The following is a 19276-nucleotide window of genomic DNA, read 5'->3' as shown; positions in this document are numbered from 1 at the left end:
AATGTATTTCTAATCACTGCGTACTAAGCATTATCAATATTGTAAGTCCCAGTAGCTTTCTAGGGCTAGGGTATCTGCAACGAACAATTTGTCCTCCTTTCAGTAATGACAGCTCTTGATTATTTAGTTTTATTTGTTTTTGAGATGGGTCTCACTACTGTTGTCTGGGCTGGTCTCAGACTCTAGGATTCTAGTGATCCTCCTACCTCGGCTTTCTGCATGACTGGGATTATAAGCATGCACCACTGTGCCCGGCTTGCTGTTTAATGCACTGATAAGAACTTCTGCACTTGAGCAGTGTGGGACAATAAGGCAACAGCGGGCTTGTGTACAGTCATACTTCACTCCTGTTTTAACGGGACCGTGTCTAGGATCTTATACTTAAATATATGCTATCTGCTGATTTGGAATAAACAATTCCTAATCAAGTCAAGAAGGATCTTTTTATTCACAATTGGTTAAAAAAAAAAACAAAAAAAAAAACAACAACCCAGGAATGGATATTGAATTTGGTTGTATTAAAATTTGAAATATTTTCCTTGGAATAACCGATTGTGATGCCAGCTGATACTGACTAGGATTCTCTTTGTCATTTTTGTTTATAAAAAAAAAAAAATCACCACCTCAAAGACAGATTGGTGATAGGCTTTGTAAGTGAGTTATCTGAAGTTCTGAAGGCAAAGCAGGATTATTCAGCAAAAATTCATCACTGATAAAAGGGCCAACATGCAGGATTAGGCAAGAGGAGAAGAGGAACCAGTACTGCAACTCTACTTAAAAACGTTAAGAAAAGTATTTATTGCAAATAATTAAAGAACTCAAAAAGAAGTCATTTAACCTTAAGATCACCAAAGGGAACTTCACTGGCGCTGATTAAAACTTTTATAAAGACCTCCCCCTTTTCTCTCCTGTAGTTGCCAAGGTTTTCAAACCTTGCTTGCGAGTTCTTCCTAACATCTGGTCTGGAGCCTTCTTGTTGGGGCCCAGACCTTTTTTTCCCCTATACATATTTTTTTTAGTTTAAAGGAATTATTATGCAAGAATCAATAGAGAATTGTACCTTATTTTTTTTAAAAAAAAAACCTAGAATTCATATAACCACTTGAGTGTACTCCACCGGCTCAGAGACGGCAGGGTTTGAAAAAGTCCAGGAATTAGGCTTGGGGCTTTTTGGGTTGACATTGACATAGTCTGTGGTGTCCTTCATGTTCTCATAGTCCAGGGCAGATCCCCTGCTTAGACCTCCAGGGGTCGAGAAGACCACTTGCGTGTAATTCACACCCTTGCTGACCTGGGGAGAAAGCAGAGGCGTGTGGGACAAGGAGCTCGCCGTGCTCGGAGGAGCGGGGCCCCAGGACTGAGCTCTGGCTCGGAGAGGCTCGCTGAGGCTTGGTGGGGAACCCGGGGGCTGTGTCTGAGAGCAAGGCCAGGGCTCTGCTGCTAATGGCTGTGTCCCACTTTCTGCAGGAAAGGGGTTCCAGGACGCGAGGGTGGGATTTAGTGGGTGGGAAGGGAAGATGCAGACTCGGGGCAGGATCCAGCGCAGACTTGGCCTCATGACGGGGGTCTGCACTTTCACAGTCTGAACAGCCCGCTCTGCTTAGGAGGTCCAGGGCCGCCCAGATAAGGGAATGTGGGGGGCACGACGCCCTCCCGGGGAGGCTGTAAGCTGGGCCAGGCTCTCCTTTCTTTGGTGTGGCTTGAGTTCCCTGCTTCACGGCAGGGGCCCCAGGCTGCACATGGAGGCTGGGATCATGTGATTGTCCTTACCTGGCAGGTGGGAGGTGAGCTGTCCCTGCCATCCGAGCTGTCCGAGCTGTCCGAGGATGTGTCACTCTCACCTGGAGAGAGATGGAAGTGGTTTTTCTTCCAAAGCAAGCCAGAGGGTGTCAAGAGAGGGTGGAGGCAGCGGAAGGGAGAATGAAAGCACAGAGGAAGCAGGACAGATACAGATACCTGAGGAGAGGAAGAAGAAAGAGCAGAGCAGAGAAAGGGTGGCGGGCAAGAGGGCCTCTGACGTCGGGCAGGGATGTGGCAGGGAGTCCAGCTGCTTCCACCAGCTCTGCCTAAAACTAATCAAAGCACAACAGGCTTTCCAGTGCCGGGGAGGACGTGCGCCAGGAGAAGCCAGCAGCAACAAGCTGAGGTAAAGTGGCCCAGGGCCAAGCGCTCTGGCCCCGCATGTCCCAGGCGCGGGTTCCAGGCTGCAGGCAGCTCCCATCTCTTTGTGCCCTGGTTTGTGTCCTCTGTACGCAAGGGTGTTGAGCTGTGACTTCTGAGGTCCCCGCTTGCTGAACAGTCTCTGATTGTGGCCAGGCTTGGGCGAAGCTCTGTGGCCGGGGGTCAGAAGGAGGCCAGTGCCTTCTCATACTGAGAAACACCGGAGGCCTGCAAGCAGCCTTCGCCAGTTACCAGACTCTCAGGCCTTATCGCAGCCAAAAAGATAAAATCAGCAGGACGGAGCAAACTCAAATCAGTCAGTCGAGAGATAAACCAGTGGAAAAAGTGCCACCTTGGGCGGGGAAGCACCCACTGCAAGCCACAGTTTCGATAGCGACCCTTGGGTCTCCCAAACCTTGAGATAAAAAACAAGGCTAAGGATGTGGCTCAGCGGTAGAGAGAATGCCTAGCATGCTGGAGGCCCTGGGTTTGGTCCCCAGCACTTCAGGGGCAGGGCTGGAATAAGACCCACGGTCTATGCACAAAACCAGAAGAATGGTATTTCTTACAAAAGGGATTAGAGATGGAACCATCTCTAGGCCACGTATGTATGCAAATGGCCAGGTGCCCAAGCAGGTCCCAGACATGAGGAGGGTCCCCGTGGAGGAGCCAGCTCCGAAACCAGCCATCAACAGACGGCTGAGATGAGCGAGATGCAGGTGCCCAGCGGCAGCCACGCTGGGGCAGGCAGGGGTGGTGGAAATCCTAGCTCCACCCTTAGCTGGAGGATGGAAGAGCAGAGTCTCCGAGCCCCTGCAGTCATTCACACGTGGGCATCCCACAAAGCCAGGGGCCTTCCCCATGTACGGGACGATGCCCTCTGGGGAAGGCAGGCTGGTGAGGCCTGGACTCCCGAGGCGTGAGTGCCCTGGCTCAAGATCTGCTCAGCAAGGATGGCGCAGGTCTGCCCTGCCGCAGGGAGGCTCCCAACAGGGCGCAGTAGGTTCAGCACAAGGCCCCGCCGCTGACTCACCCTTGTATCGGGGTACGGATGCCGGGGTGCTTCTCTCCGTCCAGGTCTCCGTGGTCTCCTTGGCAGCTGGCAGGGGCTGGTGGGCAGGGCGAGAGCCCTGGGCCTGCAGCCTGACGTCTTTGAGCATCTGTTCACTCTGCCTGGCTGCAGCAGAGAGGGCAACATCGCAGGTGGTCACAGCTGCTGCTTAGGACGCCCCTCCACAATCCAAGGCCGTGGAGCCCGCCCTCCACTGCCACAGCTTCCAAGGCATCCTTCCAAATCTCAGCTCTGCTGTGCTCCAAACCTTGTGGTGCCTCCTGTCCTCGCTTGAGAAAGCCTCACCCAGCCTCTGAGCACCCCCGCCTGTGACCTCATGCCCTCTCCTCTGTGGCGGCCCCCTGCTTCCTGCCCCCTTGGGCTCCTGGTTGCAGCTATGAGCCTCTTCATTGCGCTGCTGCTGCTGCTGCTGTGTGTGCCCAGCTCGCTCCGGCCTCCGCCTTCGCAGGGAGGCTCCCGCGCCTCAGGGACTGCCTGCCTTCTTGGCTTTGTATTTCCTCCCTTGCACTCACAACCTAACATATGTGTGTGACACTTCCTGACTTGCTTGTCCCGTGGGGTAGAAGAAGTTCCACGGGGCAGGAATCTCTGGTTTGTTTCTTGTCAAGTAGCCTGGCTGGCTGGTGCCTGAGAGCTCAGTAAATGTGTCAAAGGAATGAATGAACAGGTGGATGAACAAAGGGATGGAAAGGGCTTCTTCTACTGCATGTTTACTCAAAACATCATGGTGCCCACTCCCTTGACTTCAGCGTAGCCAAAGCTGCACCATTTTCCTAATTGGAACGCTTTCCCAGGACAGGGCTTCAGCACCATGAATCAGCCCAGGAAGCTCAACAAATCTCCCAGAATTTCCTTCTGTTGTAACTCAAGGCCATTCTTTGCCAGAGGCCTTTCTGCCTGAGAAAGGAAAGGAACCAGGGCCGGGCTGAAGGAGCCCCTGCCTCCACATCGGAACTTTAACCCCACCGTTAGAGCGGCCACCACCCAGTGACAGGGGAGGGAGGCCGCTGAGCTGCCCAGTGGTCCTCAGATCAGTTTTCAAGGGGCGCTCAAGGGCTCCAAAGGAGTGTCATCTACTGCAGGCTGAGGGTGGCTCTGAGGGGGAGCAGGAGGGGCCGGGCTGTTACCTATGTGCCGGCTGAGCAGGTAACCAGTCACAGCGAGGAGGCAGGCCTGGAGGAGGAGGGACACTGCTGCGATGGCTAGGCCGTGCCAGAGCTCCATTGCTCTGTGGGGAGAGGAGAAGGGTCCAAGCCAGCGGCGCAGAGGCACTGATACACCTGCAAACCCACCCGCCCAGCCAGAGGCTCCCATCTGGCGTGGGTGTGTCTCAGGGCAGATCCCACTGCCTCTCCGGACAGCCCTGGGCCGCTCACCTTGCCAACATGCTGAGCCTCTGACTGCGCAGCTGCCGGTGGAAGCGGGGTTCAGCCTCTTTCAGGAGCAGCAGGCAGAGGTCTGTGAGGAACCAGAGAGAGGGCTGCCAGTGGGGTCCTCTCGGGCACCTGCAGGGGGACGGTGACGGACAAGAACTCACGGTTCTGGGCCCCCGTTCGGCTGCTCAAGGCTCATCTGCTTTCCTCCCCCCAGATTTCCCATCCCGAGGTGTAAGACAGGCAGCGAAAAGGTCAGTCTCCAAGGTCTCTTCTTCAAGCTCACAAAGGGGCGAAGGTTGAAGCTAAACCTGGGTCTGGTGGGGGCAGGGGTAGGTGGGGGCTTCTTCCCCCGGCTTCACTGGCCGATATCCCGCCACAACGAGTTCCGTGACTGGTTGGTAAATGCCCTCATGCTTTCCTGCAAGAAATTTTTAGCAGCGAAACAGACAGGGCCCTATCGTGATTAAAAGACATATACAAGCCAGTGGGTCAACAAGGGAAGTAGCCGAGGCATTCTTTGGGGAAGCCAGGAATAGCTCTGGTCTGTTCCCCAAGAATTCCATCATCTCTTTCGCTCTTCAATGCGCTACTGGAATTCTTTAACCTTTGCTTTAACAGTCCCTGACTGGTTAACAAAATCACAGCATTCTTCACCTGGCACCTGGCACGTTCCCCCTCGGGCCACTGTCAGCACGTCAAGGGCCCTTCTATTTTGTAGCACAACTGCTGCTAGAGAATTTATTTGATCTTGGGCTGTATTTAAGGACTGGCTATTTTATCCATGTCTTCCAAACTCTCTACGGACAGGGCCTGATAGAAATGTGTGGATGTAGAGATGCCTGCTGTCCCCGTAGCCATCCCAGTGAGGACCCCCACTCCCGTTAAGAAGGGGACTGGAATCTGGGGAGCTGCCCTTGTCCTGATTGTGGTCTGTGGGAGAACTTGTTTAGACTTCTGGGCTTCTGCATAAATGGTCAGGAGAGGGCCAAGGAAGGATATGTAACAGAAAACGTCAGACTGACTGTGGCATCGGAATGCCTCTTGGTTACATGTATGAAGCACAGGCCGCTGGACAGGCAGACGGGGCGCTCTTCTGAGATGAAGAGGGGGCAAGCAAGGCAAGTGATGTTGCCATTTTGCCCCGTGCAGGTCAGGTTAGCGGTTTGTGTGGGGGACGGGAGACCCGTAGCGAAGGGTCCAAGAACTGTGGATAAATTGCCAGTATTTGAGACAGACAGGCCAAAATCTACGGGGATGGGAATTGGAGTAGCGGGGTAAAGGGACATACACATAAACAGTCTGAGATACTTACAGGGAGGTAGTGGGGGGTGGTTATACATAGGTGTTGTGGCCTTTTTTGAGACCGGGTTATCTGGTTAACCACTTGAAGATCTGGCCCCTTGTAGGGAGGTGGAGGGCGGACCTCAAAAGTCTCTCTATCACAAGTGCCTGTTCATTGACTGCCTCTTTTGGTTATTCTTTTCTGCTGGGTGTTTAAGACCAAGTTAAAGCGAGACCTGTGTTAACCAATATGAACCTCTTGCTGTCTGTCAAGGTCAGTAAAGTCTCTTCAGGCATGATTTTGGAGCACACAGAGAGCCTCTCAGCTCCTGCCAGCATCGGCCATCAGGATGGGTCGCGGCCTTGCACGACCAAGTTGCTTTCAGTGAAAGCGTGGGGATTTTTTTCCTTTTGGTGACTCTCCTTTAGCACACGTTACGTTTGTCCTCTGGTGTCCAGCCATCTCCCTGCTCAGGAGGCTGGGTGCAGAGCACGTCCACTCCGTCCACCGGCGTCCTACGTGGTCAGTCAGGACACTTTTCCCTGAGCACCCACACTCGTCTGCCTGTGCGTTCCACTCAGGTGGACACAGACCATCCCCACCCCCGGCCCCAGCAGCATCTCTCCCAGAGTCCTATCTACTTTGGCATGTGAGGGTGGGCAGGCTGACCGGGCTGGCTTCTCTGATCTCTAGATTCCAAGGCTGATTATTTTCCAGCTAAGTTTTATTTCTAGGGAAAGAAGGTGGTCGTTCTATTAGGCTATTTGGGGAAAAATGACAAGGCAAAAATAGTCTGCACATGTTTCAGGACAGACACTATTTGTGATTTGAATGTTTTCTATTTGCAGTTGCTTGAATCCACAATCACAGAACCTGCAGACAGGGAGGGCAGACTGCACTCCACTCTTCCCGTGTTTCTCAGTGCGTCTGACACACGGAACTCCACAAGCCCTTGCCATCTAGCACTGTCATGTACCCACGGGATGTAGGGCATTCTGGAACCCCCAAGGTGACGGGTCAGCCTAACAACTGAGACGACCACAAACGACCCCCAGGTTTCTAAATGCCCCCTTGAAGGAGAGAGCTTTCTCCCTCTTGAAAACCTCTGTGTGCAATAAATGTCCCACTATTTTAAAACTAATACCTTATTTTGGCTATATTCCCTAAACTTCCTTCTACCGTTTTAGTATGACGCTAGCATTTTACTGGCCAATGACGTAAAACAGTTATGTCAAACGAGAGCGGTACATAGTGGAATAGTTAGGAGACCGAAATACAGATCCCAGTTCTGTCCCCTTCTAGATGTAAATCGTGGAACTTCACAGCACCTCAATGGCAATGTTGGCCTCACAGAGTTCCTGGGTGGCCCAGGGATTTATGCTATGTGTAGATGTGCACAATGCCAGGCACACGGGAAGGGCTTGATAATTGTTAGGGACGGCTCAACTCTGAAAACTTCCCACCGTGATGGTGCGCAGGGTAGAGTTACGAGAAGTTAGCTTGTCGGGGGAGCCTGAGGGTGAAGCTCAGGGTAAAACTCTTGCTTGCCATGTGCAAGGCCCTGGGCTCGATTTCTGCATGGCCCAAAAGATGGGTTGTTCTATTTCAGGAAATGTGGACATTTGTTTTGAATATAGCTTGGAGATAAGATGCAGAACAGGATGAGGTGGGAAAATGATGACAGATGTCGTTATTGAAGTGGCAAGTGCCCCCTAACTGCCATGAGCAGGTTGTTTCTTGAGGTCTAATTGCAAACTGCTGAGGAGGCAGTGGGCAGGAACTTCTGCTCATTTACACACACGCATGCACGCACACACACACACACACACGTGCACGTGTGTGCCCCAGACAAGTGGGAAGCGACCCGTGTCAGGTAATTATGTTATTCTCACGGCCCTCCCCGTGGTGCAGCCCAGTGTCAGAGGTGGAAGAAGAAGAGGTCCCCTTTCTGCCTGATCCTCGTTTTGTCTGGCTGGCTGAATTCTACAAAGAATGGCTTAAAATGGGGTCGTAGTAGAGACATCCTATGAAAATCATACGGATTAAAGGAATCACAACCCTTTCACTGACTATCAATCTTTTAAAATTAATGCATTGTCTCTAAAGCTAACCTTGGCAGAACAGAAAAAAACCAGAACAGTCTGGTGGGGCCTGGCTCCTCTGGCTCTGCCATCTGCGAACCACCTGGCCGGGGACAGGCAGAAGTGAATTAGGAAGCGCAACAGTGTTCCTAAGCCTCTTTCTAGCCCCACAGTGTTTTCCTCTTTAAATGTTGATGTGGGGGAGAAGCAAAAGGAAAACAAAAATAGGTGGAAACGGAAGACTTCTGGAGAAAACGATCTTCACGCTACTGCATGGTATCGTCACCTTCTCCTACCCTCCACCTTACGATGCTTTTCTCCCTGATTAAATATGTAGTTTTAAATGACCAAGAAAAGCATGCATTGCAAATAAGTCAGGGAATTTCGCCACAGAAACAGGAGAGGTAAAAAATTGTGAGACTACTAAGATTGCTGAAATCTCAATAAAAAGCAATATTTTCCTAGCATATATGAATTAGCGAAACTGATTTCATAAGGACAGAAAACACCCAAACCAGATCAGACCAATAAGAATGAAGCTTGGTAAAGAATATTTGCATGATCCTATTTAACTTCTCAAAGCTTCAGTCTCCTTATATGCACGATAGGAACTATTTGGCATGGTGGTACAAACCGGTAATCCCAACACCCTGGCAGGCTGAGGCAGGAGGGTTCCAAGTTTGAGCCCAGCCTGGCGAATTTAGCAATTCAGGATTAAATAAGGAAAATAGAAATGATACTTGCTTCTGAGAATGATAAAGTGTGTAAAATAATTCTTATCACGTTTGGAATGTAGTACGAAGTACATAGTAAATGATAGATATTCTTATTTTAAAATTTGGGCCAGGTATTTAGCTCAGTTCTGCCACCTGTCTCACAAGTGCAAGGCCCCTAGTTCGATCCCTGGTACCAAAAAAAAAAAACCAATACAAAACATAATAGAGTTGTCACACCCCAAATCTGTTCCAAATGGTTTTGCAAATGAATTATTTCAAAATTTTAAAGAGTAAATAATTCTTACAAAACATAAATGAAGTTAGGGAGCAGAAAAACATGGGAAACTCTCTGGGCTCATCTCACTTAAACTTACGAAGAAATTAGCCTGGGTATGTGGACAAAATCAACTGTGACGGGAATGAAAGCCACTCCTGGGCGTTCTCCCCACACTTCGTCCCTCTCACTCTGCAGGAGTGCACACGAGCACCCTTCATAGGTGAGGGATCGAAGCTCTGACAGACCCTGCAGGAAGAATCATGTTCCAAAGACTGTCTGACCAAAGCCCACATCGTGACTGCCCCAGGCCCCTGCCTCTTGAGTCCTATAATATAGGCAAAGTGCACAAAAGCACTTGATAAAGTCAAGCACTCATTTCTGATGAAATTAATAGAACAAAAGCGTGAGAATGGTTTCTTCCTGTAATAAAGAATATCCATCTTGCACCAGTAAGTATCTTACTACGTGGCAAAATATTTCAGAAGCTGTCCAAGAAACAGGCTGTGTGATGCCACACCTTGAAGAAACGAGTCTGAGAAGTTCTAATTCCTGGAAGTTGGAGGTTCCTCCAACCTCTAATCATAACTAGAAGGGAACAGAATATTTATTAAACATGTTCTATGTGGCAGGCACTATGTGGCAGTTCCGATACCAGGAATCAAACTCAGGACCTTGCCCTTGCGAGGCAGGCGGCAGCACCACTGAGCTAAATCCCTGGCCCTGCTTTTCTATATATCAACTCATCTAAGGCTCACGACTCTGAGAGCTTGGGACTACCGTTATGTACACTAACAGAGGACAAAATAAAGACAGAGAAGTCGCCTTCCACGCTCAGGATGTCAAAGAGAGGTAAGGGGCTTTGTGCTCAGGCAGGCTGGTGCAGAGCTTGAGCTCTGATGCAATATGTTAAAGAATGAAAGTATATAGTTCTGGGCAAGGGAAAATCAAATCCATCTTTACTTGAAAATTATGTGATTTTATAACTAAAAATTCTATGGGAAAGTACTGGAACCAAAGTCTGTTCCATAAGTCCCGTGGCTGTGACAAATAGTCTAAAATTTGAGTCCCTTCTTCAACTATACTCGCAATGATCAGAAAACAAAATGGGAGAAAATCGCATGAGATTAGCAACCACCACAATAAAAATATCTAAATAGTCTTGACTCTATGAAAATTATTCTGATGAAAATAACAAAAATTTACTGATAGTCAAAAAGGATGTAGGATGTTTCAAACTGTGAAGCTATGACACTTTTAAAAAGTCACTTTCAAACTTAATTTATTGGTTCAATATAATTCCAGTCAAAACTACAGGGGCTGGGGATTTAGCTTAGTGGCATCACACCTGCCTGGCAAGTGCAAGGTCCCAGTACCAGAGTTCAATTTCCAGTACCAGAAAAAAAATTTACAGTGAGATTTTTTTTTTTTTACAGTGAGATTTTTTTAAACTCAAGAGTCTACTAAATTTTTTTGGGAGGGGATAATAAGAATAAAGAAGCAAAAAGATGTTTGGGAAGGAATTGTGATGAGGTAGTTGTTGACTAGAGCTTTTAAAGAACAGAGTAGATTTGATCCCCAGTAGCCCCTCAAAAAAAAAAAAATAGAGTAGGCTTAAAAATATGCCAGTGTGTACAATACTTGTATCCGAAAGTGGTCACAAGTCAGGTAGAAGAAGAGAAAACATTATTTGAGAAAAGTTGCAAAGAGGAGAATGGGTCAGCTACCCGTAAGGAAAGAGAAAACAATTTAGACACAGATACTAGATAACAAAAGAAATTCCAAAGGGATTTAGGAGGTATGTATTTTTAAACTGAGCCATTAAAATGACAAGAAAGTGGAACTGGCTATTTATATACTTAACAATATTTATTAAATTTCAAAATGAAAGAAAGCTTTCTAGTTAATGTGCAAAGGAATGTGTGAAAAAATAGATTGGCTCTAAAAACACTAGAGCTTAATATGTTAAAATAAACAAAATGTAAAGGTAATCAGACAAAAAAAAACCTAGAACAAGCTTGGCAAAACAAAATTTTAGTTTACACCTTTTTTTAACATAGGAGATGTGATAAGGAAAATATGGCGTGTGTTAAGCTAAAACAAAATTTATTACAATAAAAGGCACACTGCTACCAATCCCCCTCCAAATACCCTCCCTCACTCAGAACACACTTATCCCCACCTCCTGGCCACTTTGTGGAGCAGTTCTGGACGTCCTCTTTTGTGAGTGTTTGTAGCTGTGCTGTCACCGCTGCCTCACTCTCTTAAATCATTTCAAACTCTACCTTTCCTGGTCATTTTGGCTTCGGGGAAGAGTCACAGATCGTCCGGCACAGATCCAGTGAATAAGGTGGCTGGGGACACACTGCAATGTTTTTACGAGCCGGCCTTTCCACTGGGTGGCACTCAGTGTAGCATTAACTGTATTTTTCATTACACCTTGTAAAGACACGAGAAACCCAGAACTGCTTCACAAAGTGGTGAGAACGACAAAATAGTTGTATTTGAAATGAGGGGAAATATTTTTGGTGGAGGATTAATGGCAATGTGTCTTTTACTGTAATAACTTTTAAAAATGTAGTCACTGTTTTTTTCAATCACTGCTTGTATATTGTAAGAAACTTGTAAATGATAAATGGATAAGGTGTATGGAACAGAAAATTTGTACGCGGCCAAGAGCAGCACACGCCTGTAATCCCAGCACTTAGGAGGCTGAGGCAAGAGGATTGCCATGAATTTGAGGCCAGTCTGGACTATGTAGTGAGATTCTGTCTCAAAAAACAAAAACAAGGGCCAGGGATTTAGCTCAGCGGTTTGGTGGCCTGCCTTGCAAGCGCAAGGACCTGAGTTCAATCCCTGGTACCAAAAAAAAAAAAAAAAAAAAAAAAGAAAAAAAAATAAAAAAAAAAAAAAAAAAAAAAAAAACAAAACAAAACAATACAAAAACAGAAACAGAAAATTTATTGGGATTTCTTTTTTTTAGTACCGGGGATTGAACTCAGGTCCTTATGCTTGCGAGGCAGGTGGCAGAACCACTGAGCTAAATCCCTGGCTCTAAAAAAAGAAAATTTATAAACAACACAAAACATGACCAAAGTTATTATTGCAAAAGAGTTCTATGAAGTGTCAATGATTAAAAACAAATAATCTAAAATTCAAAAACGAGAATCTAAAAATACTAAAATTAAATGAATTGGATTTACAGCATCAAATTTAAAATTACACTGAGGAAGAATTAGTGTAGAGGACTCCTTTCTGCAGTAAGTTACCATCCTTACATTTAGTAAGGACACCTGACTATGCTCAGATCTCTGCAAAAGTAAACAAAAAACAAAACTTTGCAAAGAGAAAACTCTAGGTCACTAAACTTATTTTGCAGTCACATTAGTTCAGAAAAAACTACCTAATTCACCTGACCAGTTTGCCAAATCCAGAAGAGTTCTTTAGCAACAATTTTGTCTCTCAGATGCAGAATTCTTCACAGATATAAATTTATGGAAATTAAATTGGGGATGTTATTTAAATGTATTTTGCTCATAGAGGAAAAGTGGCAAAAAATACGCCTAAGTATTAACAAAACTGGTTGTTAGGGTTGTAGATTATGTTTTATTTCAGTCACTATACTTTCTGTGATTTTTCAAACTTTTCAAGAATTTGCTTGTATTTTTTCCTATTAATAAAAACTGTTCCTTAATTGAAAAATTTTTGTGTGGATTGAATTTTGGGAGTTTTTTGTTTTGCTTTTATTTGGGGGGGGTGCTGGGAATTGAACACAGGGCCTTGTGCATGGAAATCTCCTTTGAGTTATTCCCCAGCTCCTAAATTAATATTTTAATTGACAAAATATATATATGTTTATACACATCTAGTTTTGAAATTTTATATACAATATATGTGTGAATGGCTACATCTAGCTAATTAATAGATGCATTACTTCATATACTTTAATTTTTATGGTGAAAACACAAAATTTACTCTCTTGCCTGGCATGGTGGTACACACCTGTAATCCCACCCTTGGGAGGCTGAGGCAGGAGGATCTGTGAATTCAAGGCCAGTTTGGACTATACAGTGACTTCAAGGCCAGCCTGAACTATGTAGTGAGACCCTGTCTTAAAAAACAAACAAAATTTACTCTTAGTAATTTTCAACAATACAATATGTTGTTATTAACAATACTCAAAGCAGGTTCAGACATTTAATCAAGCCTGGATTTCCTGCTGTAGGTTAGCCTGACACCTAGTTCGTCGCATAAATTTGATCTTCCCACATTAACAGAACACCTTGAATGTCCATCTCAACCCACGCACGCGGTTGCGGGCGAAGCCCTCGGGTGACCTGAGAAAGGAGTGCGCCTGTGCCTTCCAGAACTCACGCTGTTCTTGGAAGACTGAGACGTGAACAGGTGCGGAGCTAGGAAGCAGAGGAGAAGCCCGGGCAAAGAAGAACCCAGAACCCGGCGACAGGGGAGACGGCGCGGGGGCCCTGCCCTGGCAGGGGAGGAGCGCAGCTTTAGGGGAACTGGCGGCTGCAGGTGGGGCTTAGACTTCGCCTGTGTAGATGAGATAACGTGAGAAGCTGGGGGGTCTGCAAAGCCACTTCCTCCTCCCAGGAAGCGCAGGAAAGCAGCGAGGAGCAGGACCCGGCCATCAGGATTTGGAACTTCGCTTGGACCTTCCTGTCAGCTGTTTACATCTGTGAAATACCGATGGCCCTCTTTCTTTCTTTCTTTCTTTAAACCACTGTGTGTTCTATGCATGCAAATTGTGAAAACCATTTTGTCTGAATTCTCTTACGTAAACCTCCCAATAACTGGCTTCAGAGGTGCACACTACTGTTCTCCATGGGTTCTAGTCCCTCATGAGGGACAGAAATCCAGAGGGGCTGGGTCGTTGGGCGCCAAGTGGAGAGAGCAGGGTGCCCAGAGGGGTGAGCGGCAGACCCAGCCCAGCGCTGACTCATAGAGACTCATTCCCAGGAGCCCTGCCGAACAGCAGCTGGGCCACGTCTCCAAGAGGAGGGTGCGAGGGGCCCAGTGCAGACTTATGGGCTCCTGAGAAGACCCCGGTCCTTGCCAGTGTGTGCACTCAGCTAGGACAGAAAGGCTGGGGTCTGCCAGGCGCCACCTGGGAAACGGGTGGCAGAGGTTAGGAGTCACCTTTGCCCTGGGCGTCAGAGAAATCTTTTCTGGATTCTCCCTGGCTCTGGCCAGCACCTCAGGGGCCTTAACCCAGGTGGGGAGGAAACATCTGAAAACAAAATGAGGACTACAGCTTCATAGACCAGACCTGCTGGGTGCCAAGCCTCAGCTTCCCTGACTATAAAACGGGATGAGGCAGCTGAATTGACTTGGTTCTGACATTTTATTGTTCTAGAGTTCCATGGGTCTCAAGTAAACATAAAGGGTGAGAATTAAACTAATCAGAAAAAGCAACTTCTGTCTTGATGCAGTTTCTTTGGGAGAAAAACAAGCAGCTCACCCAGCATTTCTCACCAGTAAGTTTGGGGAAAGCATTTTGGCCAGAAATTCCTTGAGCTGAATGCAAATTATCTGTGAGACTAAATCAGCAAGAACACAAAAAATGCATGGGTTCAGTGGGCTAGTTCCCGGTGACCCTGGAGATTTGTGGGAGACAGCAAGGAGTTATTAGCCATTTCCTACATCAGTCGACTCACTGCGGGGAAAGCAAGCACCTTCTACAGATCATGCCCAGTTTGTGAGTTCTTTGGCAGCTGGGAACACGTCTTGTCCATATTTTATATAACCCCTAACACAGTTGTTTGGATGCTTTGTATAGGAGAAAGCTCCATATAACTCCGTAACCATTTCAATTTGATCAGTTCTTACCTAAGAAACACTGCTTGACCCTGGGAGAGCCGCTTAACACCCTGAGTCTTAGTTTGCCCCTCTTTGGATCAGGAAGGCAAACGTCCTCCTCACAGAACCTTCAAGAGGGTTACACGAGACCACACACTGTTCTAGCACCTTCCCTGCCTCGTTGTTGGATGCAGGGCTGGGCTGGCTGCATGGGTTTGCAGCCTGGCATGGCCCTGTGTTCAGAAGGGCCCTGTGGCCATCTGAACACTTTGCCATCATTCTCAATAGTCTTTACACTCAGGAGCCCAGACTTTCACTTTGCACTGAGTCCCTCCAGCTGTGCAGCCAGTCCTACTCAAGGGCCCGCATGGTGGAATCGCCAGCACTCATTCCGTGAGGCCCACACACTGGGCACAAGGAGCAGGCCCAGCCAGTTGGCAAGCCTTGGTCCAGGCCTCTGAGCAGAGCACTGTGCTATCTGAGCCCCTCCCGGGCTGGGAGACAGGGAGAAAGGGCTGGTTTCAGGATGCTCTTCTGTGCTAGTGTCTTCTGAAGAGTTCCTTCTTGCTGACTCAGTCGAGTAACTTAGCACTTGGCAGCCTCAATTTCCCCAGAGTGAACAAAAGCCATTTACTGCCCAACTTCCTTAGGCGTGAGGATCAAATGAGTCCATGTAAGCAAAGATCCCAGGACAGTGTGTGGCACAGCCAGCTCCATTTCTGGGGCAAATGTTCCTGTGTGCTGGTAGTATTTCCCTGATGGGTGCATGGCTTTTCTCTTGGATAAGATTCCTTTTCTGACTTTCCCGCATGACATTTAAAACTCCTGGGTCTTCTCCCTTCCACCTTTTGTGGTTTGGAACAAATGTTAAGGAAAACCTTCCTATGGGGAGATTCTCTCCAGGATCTGGTTTCCAATCGCCTTAAAGAGTAACAGCGACTGCTGACGGTGGGCTGTCCTGGCACCAAGTGCATGTGTCTGAATCCTGGTAGCAATCCTGTAAGGTAGATGTTCTCATACCCATCTTACAGATGAGGAAACTGAGGCACAGAGTGGAAATTTGAAAGCAGGTTTCTCAGGATGCAAAATCCATGCAGCTCCTAGCTGGAGCCCTGAGGGCCACTGCTGCTAAAGCAGACAGACCTCAGATCTCAGGAACACAAGATTAAGTCTGCAAAGCCAGTCTGCTGAAACTCAGGCTGCCTCCAAGCTCACTGCAAACTGAACCGCACACCCTGAAACCTCAACACAAAGGGAGAACTCTGCCTGAAACTCCTACCCATCCCTGCCCACCAAAACACAGGCTTTGAATTAGCTTAAAATCCCAGCTACTGGGCCAGGACTAAAGCATCCCACCTACTCACCTTGTGGGCCATGGGCAAGGTCTGAGTCCAGCCTGTGTTTCAGCGAGGTCCTGAGGGAAGCATCACCCCGCAGCCCCAGCGGGAACCCCCTCTGCTGCTGAAGTCACTGAGGTTTCATCATTTCCAGCAGGGCGGTGCAGTGCAGGCAGCTCTGGAGTCAGATAGTAATCTGCTCAGCCGAATGGAACAGGCCGGGACAGATAACACCGCCTCCTGCTCCCCCGAGCAGCTTGTACAGATGGGACTGATCCGAAGCCCCTCAGTATCCGTGTGTTTAAAGACAGCAAATGCACAGGAGAAGGAGTCCAGGGCCCAGGCTCAGGTCCCAGCCCTGGCACCGTCTTGATACGGGAGTTCACTTCCAGTGGGTGGACTGGAGAACTCCTCTGTAGAAAGGAAGAGCAGATCTCCAGCTACTCACCAGGATCGCTGGGACCGGGCTGCCTCTTAATCTACACACGGTGTAGCTGAGCATATGCAATGAAGAGCCAGATGAGGATAATTTTTCCATAGCCTCAAATGGATGAATGGAAAGTGGCTTCTAGTTTATTCAGCAGGGTCAGCCAGGGAAGGAAGGCTGGTTTGGGTTCTTCGGGAATCTCAAGCTAAAACCTCAAATGGGAAAGCTACTCCTTGGGCTCAATCCTGTGCAGGCTTTTCAGTCCCATCGATGATCGCAGCCCGGGGCTGGGTCTGTGGCTGCAGTTTTCTCCCCCTCACGGGGCCTGTGTTAATAGGGTGGATTGGAGCCACCTGTAGTCCCAGTGCTCCGGGAGGCTCTTTTATCCTTAGGGATGCACGAGAACATGGGGTGATTTCCCCCACTCCAGACTCAGCTGAGAGCTCTCCCTGGAGCTCCAGTCAACCTATGCAAGCAAAGCCAAAATTCCTGACTTGCTCTTCCTGTGACCCAGGGGCAGCGTCCCAGACTGTGTAACAGACGCACAGCTCTCCTCTTCCTGTGACCACCGTGGGACCAGGACCTGCCATGACACTGCTCAGGGCTCACACTGTAGGGTCTTTGAACACCATATACTTCAGCTCCTACACGTGTGATTTTTAGAGCTCCTCGTTTGACTGGGGACCTGGAGGGGGCATGCCGCCTGTGTGCTAAGTGACAGCGCCTTTATTTACTAGGCTATGGGCACAGCCACCATCTTTGTCAGAAGCCAGCAGAAGCCATCCCAGAAAGTCCCCTCAGATCGGAGGCCCTTGTCCTGTCTGGACTACATTTCCCTTGTGCATTATCATAAGGAATTTTACTTGTTGGTGCCTGGATGGAACCCAGGACCTTGCACATGCTAAGCACATGTGCTACTGCAGAGCTGCACATGAAACCATATGTTGTGCTCTAAAATCCCCTGATTTTGTGTCATCCCTTACCCTGCCTTAAACAGCAGCGTGAGAGTTGTGGGGACCTGGGTGTTTTCTGTGTGCCTGTCACCCATGCTGTCCACAGCTAATAGGCACTCAGTGCACATGTGTGCGTGGATCAGCAGTGCCTGCCCGTGACCCGTGCTCACACACCGGGCTGCACACAAACACCAGCCAAGGAGTGGATCGCACTGGGCTCCTCGCCGAAGTCTGGGTCCAGGGCTCTCTCTGCCAAGCCCTGCGCTGGGTCCCCTTTGCTTTGGGCTCACAGACTTCAGCCCCAAGGGTAGATGCAAGGGGAGATCAGAACAGTGATAAATGAAGCTATAACTTCGCCTGCGTGGAGACAGCAACAGGAAGCTATTTGTGATAGTTTATCACCTGCTGGGGAAGGGGACTCAGATGGAGGGGAAGATAGCACACTCACCTCCTCCCCCACCTCCGCTCCATGTCCTCGTGTGTTTCACAGACTGGCCTCCCTCCCTCCCGGGCCTCCCTCCCGAGCCTCCCTCCCGAGCCTCCCTCCCGAGCCTCCCTCCCGAGCCTCCCCTTTGTAAAACGAAGCTGGTGGGAGAACACAGCTGCTCTTCGCAGGACCTTCATTGTTCTCTTTGATTTTTAGGTGAAGAGTGATGTGTCGACAGGATTAGGGACTTTTTGGAAAGGGAGGAAAAAACCTTTCTCACCGTTCGGTCACCCCAACCCACATTAGCGTCATGCTCCTGTCAGTCCACTTGTACTTTAAGAAGCAGTTTCCCAAGTTGTTATAAAGAATAAGCTTTTTGGGTCCCCAATTTTCGGGTGCTGTCACTTTCTGCTCAGCGTTTTCTGGTGGAACCTGGGGGCGTGCTCGGTGGTACAGGACTGGACTGGGCGCCCCCCCTGTGCACCCCAGAATGAATGAATGAAGGAGTCTGCACTTTCCAGGGCTTGCTGTGCACTTCAGGTGAAACCAGGGGCCTGAGCGGGCCCACTCCCTGGCAGGCTGCTGCTTCGCCTGTTTAACCCGTTCCTGCTCTGCCAGGGTGAATTTGGGTCTCTCCACACCCAGAGAGTTTTCAAGTGTTTTTAGCAGCCGCCTGACGTCTCGCCTGGCTGCGCCACCCTGAACTGGTGCCGGCCCTGTGGACAGTGGGCGCCCCCTGACTTGGGCTGGTCCCCTCCCGAGGTAAACACTCGGTTCCCGGAACAGATGTCTCAGTGAAGGGGAGCTGCCTCTCTCTTGCGACACTCTGACCTTCTGCTTTCAGAAAGCCCGTTTTACACGGAGGCCCCAGAAGCATCAGAGTGGATCTGTCTCCCTGTGACCAGATGATGACGCGTTACCACTTTGGGTAGTTATGCAGTGTTATCTCTGCACATCTGTTCACCATTAGTGATCAAATGTGTTACTGATTATTGAGCACCAGCCTCTGTACCAGCTGCTTTGCGTGTGCTCATTTAATGATGGCAACAAGGACTCGAGAAAGATGCTATAGACAACAGTTTTCAAATAAAGGAAATGGAGATTGAGTAGGTTAATCTGCGCACGGACACGGAGTGGTAGCATGCAGCAGAAGCAGGACTCAAATTCGGATCGTGTATCACCAGCAGCAGCATTGTTTCAAAAGCCATCTGTTCTAAGCGCCACTTCTCTGCCTCCTGAACCCCCCAGCTAATTGCTCTCCCACACTCAACATGACGCAGATTGCAGCAGCCTAGCAGGTCCAGACTGAACCACACACACACACACACACACACACACACACACACACACACAC

At 48.6% G+C, this 19276-nt stretch overlaps 1 protein-coding gene across 4 annotated transcripts in view; it reads right to left on the bottom strand.

Moving 5' to 3' along the window:
- Positions 1–518: 518 nt before the first annotated feature.
- Positions 519–19276, bottom strand: part of Rhex (regulator of hemoglobinization and erythroid cell expansion) — a 19036-nt gene continuing 278 nt past the window's right edge. Inside the window, exons 2-7 of one of the 4 annotated variants that reach the window (XM_010613086.2) lie at positions 16143–16293; positions 4609–4737; positions 4360–4460; positions 3194–3337; positions 1771–1841; positions 519–1291 (exon numbers count right to left, since the gene is read on the bottom strand). In XM_010613086.2, coding sequence (XP_010611388.1) covers positions 1091–1291; positions 1771–1841; positions 3194–3337; positions 4360–4460; positions 4609–4619 — 528 coding nt within the window. In that variant the 5' untranslated portion in view covers positions 4620–4737; positions 16143–16293 and the 3' untranslated portion in view covers positions 519–1090. The remainder of the gene's footprint in view (positions 1292–1770; positions 1842–3193; positions 3338–4359; positions 4461–4608; positions 4738–16142; positions 16294–19276) is intronic. The other 3 variants (XM_010613087.2, XM_033761996.1, XM_033761997.1) reach the window with 3 other exon arrangements.

This window comes from Fukomys damarensis, unplaced genomic scaffold (assembly GCF_012274545.1).
Source record: "Fukomys damarensis isolate Sample0158 unplaced genomic scaffold, DMR_v1.0_HiC HiC_scaffold_11, whole genome shotgun sequence".
Lineage (NCBI taxonomy): Eukaryota > Metazoa > Chordata > Mammalia > Rodentia > Bathyergidae > Fukomys > Fukomys damarensis.
This window is presented reverse-complemented; position numbering and strand designations above follow the sequence as displayed.